The 9,300-nt window shown below is 36.4% G+C and overlaps 1 protein-coding gene across 1 annotated transcript in view; it reads left to right on the top strand.

Moving 5' to 3' along the window:
* Positions 1-618: 618 nt before the first annotated feature.
* The window catches only part of LOC130052027 (uncharacterized), a 28,970-nt gene continuing 20,288 nt past the window's right edge, over positions 619-9,300 (top strand). The window contains exon 1 of the mRNA XM_056155837.1: positions 619-1,043. Within this exon, the coding sequence (XP_056011812.1) occupies positions 737-1,043 (307 nt within the window). The 5' untranslated portion in view covers positions 619-736. The remainder of the gene's footprint in view (positions 1,044-9,300) is intronic.

The raw sequence follows: 9,300 nt of genomic DNA, 5'->3' as shown, positions 1-9,300 counted from the left end.
CTGACCGGCGCGAGCGGGATTCGAACCCACGCTGACAGAGGTCAGAGGCCGTGTGATTTTGAGCGCGATCCTATTTAACCACTCGGCCACGGAGGCAAGATACCTGGAACTATAATAAAATTCGTTGTTTACGCAATATAGCTTTTCTATTTTCTCCTAATTTATTACACATATTTTGAACAACACTTCCATGTAATGTAGATTATGCAGAAATTCACCAAAAACAAACGGTGAAGGGAAACCAAATGATTTCATATTGCAGGACTGGACAGCTAGATAGACCAGGGTATCAGACCATAAACACTTGTTTCTTTAAATAAGTTATGACCTATGTATACATTATTAGTACTTATTTACAGAAAACAAGTGCCTGTGAAAGTGTGTACCAGACAGGACCTACACGTTTGGGGAGGGCACCCTTGTTTACTGTGTGTGGATGGGATGGGCAGGACTATAAGTATTCAGTTGTAACGATACCTAAAAGGTGTCTGGGGGGAATCGAGATATAAGCTGTGTAGAGACACGGAACTGCTGCTGAAGTGACAGCAACAAGATTCACTGACAAGAAAATTAACGACAAAAATAGAAGTTTAGCACACAGAGACACGGCATTCGCGGATATTGGCACGAAGAGGTCATTTTTGTGGGAGGGAATCAAAGCACGCGGAGGAACACAATGTATTCAGATCGGCGACCTTAATACCGCCTCAAAAATAGCCGTTCCCGACCCTGAGGAATGAGGATCGAACTCGTTGGTCACAGCTATGAGAAGGGAGCTAGCATTATAGCCTATAGGGCAACACAGTCTCACTTCCGGTGGAGAACACCCCGGAGACACACGGGAACACGAAGGAAGACACCAACGCTTTGGGGGACTGTCAAAAAGCCTAAGAGAATGAACATGTTGAACGTCGTTGAGGAGGGAGGATGTTCAGCCTCAACACGAACTAGTCCACCTTGTGTTCAGCTGATGTATTACTTCACAACAAATGAGGTCCTGGGGGATGATGAGAGAGACGGAGGAGGTGGTGTTATAACTACTGGTGAGTGAGATACATGAGAAACTGAACCTCATTGAAAGTTCTGATTGAGGTAGGTGCTGATCGATCCAAAGTGGCAGGATATGAGTTTACTGAGATTTAAAGATTACATTGCATTGTATACCATGAGAGAGAGAGAGCGAGAGCGAGTTGCTCGTGTAATTTAAGGAATATATATATATATATATATATATATGCATAAAAAAATGACGGATGTATAAACCAGAAACACCTTTATAATGCGCAGGGTTAAAGATACCAACACATTGTCACTATATTTCATAGACATTAGTTATAACGTACGTATTCCTTAATTCGTCGATCATTTCCCCCCAAAGAAAAATTATAATTAAAATAAAATTATTCGGTAAATAATGTAACCTTATCCTATATTTATCATCCATTAATATGTTCTTAAATATGTAATACCAGGTACGTCATACCTCCTTAAATAATTAAACTAGATCTACCAATTTTCAGACACGATACATTTGTTCACCCACCCACCCCCCACCTTACAGGAGCAAGTATTGTATTTTATCAGTACATCTCTGACAAGGTCACAATTAATTTCTATATCATAAATTTAAAAGAAAAGTGTTCGATTGATTTTCTCATTCATTCGTCATAACAAAGGGGGGGGGGGGGGGGGGGGCTGTATGATTTTTCTATGTTCTTGATGAGAAACAACATGCCCAGTATACAGAAATTAAAGAATGGAGCAGACCAATGTCAATATAGAACTCCTTAACATATGCGTATAATTATGTTAATACATGTGAATATGGTATCATGTAGTTAAAATGTTTAATTATTAAAATTGTATATGCTCCCTGAGGACCATTGATTGGTGGATAAATAAATACATAGTGAGTAGTGATATTCTATTCTTAAATTAGACATATGTGTTATTTGATGTTTCTTCGGAAGATGGGCATGTCAAGTTCCGATGAGGAAGATTGGGTTTGCATGTGAAGCCATTAGTTTATTTCCCTCACTTTATCAATCACGCCGATGCATCAACAACATTCCAATCCGTTGAATGAAACTCAAGCTTCTATTTTATGATACATGTTTAAAATTCAATACTCAACCCAAGTAAATGGCGGCGAGGCAGAAGCAGGTGGAGGATCACACAGGATGACAATCGGATCACGCGCTCGTCCTTTTCCGTAATTAGTTCATTTAATTGCGGTTACGAAAATATCCGAGTAGTTACGATTGACAGGATGACAGTAGTACTAAGTCCGCTAGAGCACGCATACTGAGGGTCACACGGTGTGACAGTAGTGCTATGTCCGCTAGAGGACGTATACTGGAGGGTCACACGGTGTGACAGTGGTGTTATGTCCGCTAGAGGACGCATACTGGGGGTCACACGGTGTGACAGTGGTGTTATGTCCGCTAGAGGACGCATACTGGAGGGTCACACGGTGTGACAGTGGTGTTATGTCCGCTAGAGGACGCATACTGGAGGGTCACACGGTGTGACAGTGGTGTTATGTCCGCTAGAGGACGTATACTGGAGGGTCACACGGTGTGACAGTAGTGCTATGTCCGCTAGAGGACGCATACTGGAGGGTCACACGGTGTGACAGTTGTGTTATGTCCGCTAGAGGACGTATACTGGAGGGTCACACGGTGTGACAGTAGTGCTATGTCCGCTAGAGGACGCATACTGGAGGGCCACACGGTGTGACAGTGGTGTTATGCACCATTCCGCTAGAGGACGCATTCTGGAGGGTCACACGGTGTGACAGTGGTGTTATGTCCGCTAGAGGACGCATTCTGGAGGGTCACACGGTGTGACAGTGGTGTTATGCACCATTCCGTTAGAGGACGCATACCGCAAGATAAAACACATCAAGAAGGATAACATTTCTGAGTTTCCCCAAGGCCGTAGGGTGAGGGACGATAGGATCCAGCCTGAACACCATAAACACAGAACAGTAAAAAATATATCTAGGATATATTTAATCTTCAGACATTCGCATTCATGATTTATTGAAATACTGAATTGTAACTGCAAAAGCAATGCATATCATGGCTGTTGATAAGATCAGAGCAGAGGACTTAACAGAAGTTTGGGTGAAGTCAGAACCTAACACCATCAAGTAGTCCTTAATTGGAAAAATTATATACAGTATTTACTACAAGATTAAGCAATTGTGTATACATGTACATGCCGAGGAACAGATATATTTATGCATCTGTACAGAAAAGATGAATTATCAAATGTACCAAGGGAACAGCGTCATTACAGAGCTAAAGGGGCAAGGCATCATGGAGCAGAAAAGGTTTTAAACCAAAGAAATCAAGCGGAACCTAGCATTTTGAGTCTCTCACGTTCCATGTATTTAATGACACTGCTTTTATTCCATGGTCATGCTCATCTTGGCTATTTCCCTGTTAAGATATTTGTGTATATCTTATAGATGTTCTTTTTGTCCTGTTGCAAGTTTAGGATCTTTGCATCTCTTTCGGGTGTTCTCGCTGTCTTTCTGCTGTTTATTGCCTGGACCTGGAGCGTGGTCAGGATCTTTGTATCTCTTTCGGGTGTTCTCGCTGTTTTTCTGCCGTTTATTGCCAGTAAGATATGCTTATCTCAGTTTTAAGCACTGAAATGTTTAAATTTTCAGACACTTTTAAGAATTATAGTTATTTTCTCTATTCGTTTCTCAGTCAGCATGTGATAATGATAAACAATAAATTGATGCTTGATAATCAAACTTCAAAATTAACACATTTTAAAATTTCCAGAGAGCATTTTGTTCAGAATTGTTTTCTATTGCTGCGTGAAAAATACATAGGAAGAATAAAATTCCTGTGGTTATATTCTTTTGCGAAGGAATGCCGTTGTTCATATTCATACAAAGGGCAGAGTCTCTAGAGTTTAAAAATGTGTTATATGCGGTATGTTGGGGTTCGTATTCTGCATAGACGCAATTAATGGTATATATCATTTAACACAAAGCAGAATTTCATTCAACTCCAAATAGTATGTAGTTAATGCATCGGAATGATTGATAAAGCTGGAGATAGCAAGGTGTGAAAGCGTTTCATTGATAATCTTCATCATCAGTCATATAACAGAGATGTAAATGCTAGTATTGTAAGCTGCTCTTTGGCATACAATAAACCTCCCTTAACCATTGGAATCTTCAACAATTTTCCAGTCTTCGAAAAATTGAATTTCCAATGATTAAGCCTAACTTAGTAGTATGTCATTAAATTCCTTTATAAAAATGTATTATTCAATACAGTGACTATGGAATAAAATGGAATTCAATTTCAGCAAGAGAGGAAGAATCTCCCCCAATAGGACAAGGCACAGAAAGCGACTCACTTATGCATCAGATCTAGAATGCCTTATCCCCTGTTAGTAAAACGTGCAGATGATTGGTTCCGTTTTCTTATTGATTTATGATAATAAAATAATGTATAGATCGTGACCTGGAAGAGCTGCGCATGCGCTGCAGTTATACACTGATAGTGAGAGGAACCCTTTACTGTAATGCAGCATCTCGGAATTTATAGACTTACCTGCATTGTTTTCGCATGGAGAACTCTATCATTTTATTTTTAATGAATTATCCCTTTTTTTCAATAATGAAAAGAACACACGCACGCAAAAAAGGATATACCTTATTCTAAATGTTCTTGAGTGATATCATTGTTAAACAAATTGAATTGCATTCCATCACATTTGATTTTACGTTATCTAAGCCTTTGATAAATTTGATTTGAAGCGTCAGTGTAGATTCATGTCATTTTGTCCGCCAATGTTGAAGTCGCGGCTTGGTATTCTTTATCGCCGCCATTAATCATTACAAACTTTACAAGTAGATAAAACTTTACACGCTGCTTTAGATTTGCATCTACATTCAGATAATTTTAGTTAATTTTCCACGCCTTGAGAAAAAATATATTCATAAAATGTTGAAAAAGTAGCATTTTTATAGATATTTCTATTAAGAATGACGTACGCAAAATAATCAGATTGGAGCATCTGCATTCAAATGCTTGTGTCATTCTATCGACAGAAATCCACACGACATCAAATTACACGTCACTGTGAACCCTAGCATCATGGGGATTTAGATCAGTTTTTTCTGCGTGACATCTGGTCATGTGACCTCTAGGGTGGTGCTCGAAAAGAATTTTTATGATACTCTTTTTTTTCAGAACAATAAAATGAATTTTGTCTTTTTTTTTTTACATGCATTATTTCTGTGCGCTTAATCGCATCTGTGTGCTAATTTTTTATTCCTTCATTTGATAACGCTAGATGTAATGGGATGTTTCAATTACTTGCAATATTTGACATTTTGAATATATCTTTTCTTCTCATATATATGTATTTAATAATCACAAGAAATTTTGATCTTTTATATCTATTTTTTAAGAACTGCGATCTTTCAGATAATACCGATATATGTTCCTTTATTTGTAGCAATTGTTTCAGTTGTCTCTCGATATTGAATTTAGGCGGGAGTTACATTTATCAGCAGTGACCTTATCTCAGCAGTAACGAAGAATAATTATGATAATTCAGAAATACACAAATAAATAATTACATACATGTAACTAAGCTAAAGGCCTCAATTCAGTGCGATTGACTATTGTGGATTACAATGATAAAATCTAGAGCACGTGTTCTTACTATGCACGGAGAAATTTTAGAAATGTTGCAAAAAGTGCAGCACATTATGATAAGAAAAGCATCTTGGAAATTGTTTTTGTTCCTGTGACATACACTTGATGTCCCCAGACGAACTGGTATGAGATAACTCATCTTCACGATGTTTTAATGTAAAAAGTGAAGAGTAAGTCTTATTGAAATATATCTATACCGCTGATGTTATCATTGGATGGGATTTTACTTTTTATTTGTGGTGATTTTACTGTGATTCCATTTTTCAATTTATTACGCTCAAACCAGAAAATAGTGGTAAAGGTGTACAATATAATGCACACAAATAACCAATATACATATTGACTTACACGTGAAATGCGAGTTAACAGCTGAAAGAACGCGGCGGACAGAAATGTTCATATATCTTAGATAGAAAAGTACAAAATTTAGTTAATTGAATGGTGTCAGCAGTTGACAATAATATATAAATTTGAAGTCACGAATTATACTTAATTAAATTAATTCAAAGACTGTTTTAATTCTGGGCAACACATGAGTAGGAACTAAACAAATGGCAAAATACATATTCAAAGTCCTCTCCATGACAACGAGGTCACAAAGATTCATTATAATACGAAACCCGAAATTCACAGTGGCGAAAAAGAGAAAGAATTAATAAAACCGAAAGAACCCACAAACTTATTTTAGTAGTTTATTATCTTTAGCCATCTTAATTATGTGAACCTTTTAGGCAGTCTTCAAATTATGAAGACCAAGACAACAACTAAGGTATATGAATAAAATAACATACATAAAAATCCGTTGCAAGTACATTAAAGTTTACTACGATACACAATTACCTCCCTTGGTTTTACAGCATGGGTGATGTATTTGGGCTTTATTATGTTTTAAGTCACCCGAGTCACTCAGATGACCTGTTGCTATAACAATCTGCGTCCGTCATCGTCCGTTGCGCGTTTACAATTGAACAGTTTTTAGCTTCTTTTAAATGACAAACTTTTAATTTACCAATTTTCAAAAATGTTTTTCTCTACATATCGTGTAAAGCATAAAGACCTCTACCAAAAATGTAATTTTCATTATCTCTGGGATAAAGGTTCTGACTCCACGGTGAAGCCAAACTTGGCATAAAGTGTTTATTTGTAAAACATTTAAATAACATCTTTAATGCTTTTGATACTGCACTGTTTAGCAGGAGGGATAACCCTTTACCAAAATTCAAAATTGCATGATCCCAGGGGTAGGGGTTTTAGTACCAGGCAACATTATACATGTAACAGTGGTTATTGCCTTTATCATTTGAAAGACCTCTTCTTTAATTTTGGTAATACTGTATAAATACGAAAAGTAGAAATGGATGTACCAAAATTGTGGATTTTTTAACTCCAGGGTTCCTACTCTTGGGCGGATCCAAAATGATCATGTATAGTGTTAATATATGTTTATTCAATTAATACAACTTTGGGCAGTACAGCCCATTAACATTTAAACGTAACACTAAAATAAATACATAGATATAACTTAAGGAGTCTAAAAAGGGACACTTCAGCGTTACGTGATGCGAGAGCATAATGAAGATATTTTCCCACAGCAGCCAGGGTAGGAGTGTGTGTTGTGAACCCAACAAGTGAAGTAATTTATATCAACTTGGCGATTTATAATATTATTTTTGAAGGTATTTTTAATGTTAATATAACACATATTGTATTATGTCAAGTCTTTCATCAGTATGAGCACTTTCGGGGCGCACGTCTAATTTCATACTGCTGCTCAGTAGTAGAATTTAATTTTTAACTAATACTCAAATGACCGACAAGGTCTGTGGGCCTCTTGTATTTTAGATGGAGCTTCTTCGGGTACCCATTTCCAGTAGCTGGCATACGAAATAAATTTGGTCGTTATCATTGTATTATATCAGAGTTGGGCAATGCATTTGGGGGGATTGTATTTATAAACTAAAGATAGCTTATGGTGGGTTTTTTTCCTTAGGTAATATGTTTCACATTTCAATTCTGTGTATATTTCGATTATTAGCATTACATCTTAAAGCAATTATAAATTCCTCTTACCTCATTAACCTTTATATTCTAAAAGTTTGGATTCTAATAGGTCTTATGAAAAGTAGAAATCGTATACTTAATAATTCATTCTCTACCCGGCGTTCCGTGCGCTACTAGCACTATGTGTAAGTGAATCTTGCGTAACGCGCCCTCTGGTGAGAGAATGTTATTTTTCAGTTTTAAAAATACATGAAGCGTTTCAGTTCATTAAAATCATATATTTTCAACATTGAGTTTATATATATATATATATATATATATATATATATATTTCGACTTTCATTTCTGTAGGACTTCCCAGCCTTTAGAATAAACGTACTATATTTATAAAGATTCATACGCGCAGTCTTCACAACTGCAACGCATTCATTATGAAATGGCTATCATTACAATTGGTAAAGATATCGAAAGCAAAAACATTGGAAATATGTTTGTACAATGGATTCGGATGATGTTCTCAATGATGCTGGTAACCTGCAAACAAAATGATGCTGTATTCTTTGTTTTAGATTACGTCACGTTTTGTTAGCATGTACATGTAATAATATAACCATATTCACCTCTCAGGAAAGGATACACTGTAATTGATAAGTGTCTAACTGTTAGCACGTTCTGATTATTTAAATTAAGGTTATAAACGTTAACCCAATTTGTCACTGAAGACATGAAGTATTTTGTACAGTTTCAGTGTTCATAATCTTGATAACAAGTGAGTGTTATCATAATTAGTATTGTTAGTTTAAAGATATGCTTAAACCACATTGGCTGTGAAATACAATATTGTGAAAGCTAAGATTGGGGTGATTTCTGCTGCTGAGACCTCCAGGCATATTTCAATGTTCAAATATTGCCAAATTTGATAAATATAGAATATATATTATACATAGAGGCCTAACCCCAATCTGACCAAAACAAACGAGAGACCAGACAGATTCAAACAATCGTCACCCCCACTTCAATGATTTATTTGTGAAACTTATTTTTCTTTTGAAGTTAGATATCGAGTGATTTGTAACTTAGCGGGATCCCTTGGTCTATCAAGACAATGGCCCAGCTTGCCTCGGTAATCTCGCAGTTATCACCCCTGTCCAGAGCGATAATGACAACGTTGAGGAGATGGAACCGATCTGTCAGTGCTTCCGTCGATAGCGCCTCATTTCCAAGAACTTCAAAAAGACGACGAACGAAATGTTTGAAAACGAAACTGACGGAAACACTTAAAGTTACAAATTTTAGAGGAGGATCAAGTGGGAGATTGACGAAAGTTAACACAATCCCCTATTGATTGTAAATTGATTCTCAATTTCCCTATGTCTGTTTTTACTTTCTTTTTATACAAATTCTTGGGTTATGTTTTTAATTTTTTTTTTTCATAACAGTATTGTATGTATTATGTCATAGCCAAAATGATAGTAATAATAATCTAGAAAATAATGATACACTGTAACAAATGAATAGTCACTGTTGTTAGATAATGTTGATCAATTTGGAAATTTATTTTTTGATTTGACCCCCTACGTTATCTACATCTAATCTAAAGCGA

Source organism: Ostrea edulis, chromosome 2, assembly GCF_947568905.1.
Source record: "Ostrea edulis chromosome 2, xbOstEdul1.1, whole genome shotgun sequence".
Classification (NCBI taxonomy): domain Eukaryota; kingdom Metazoa; phylum Mollusca; class Bivalvia; order Ostreida; family Ostreidae; genus Ostrea; species Ostrea edulis.
This window is presented reverse-complemented; position numbering and strand designations above follow the sequence as displayed.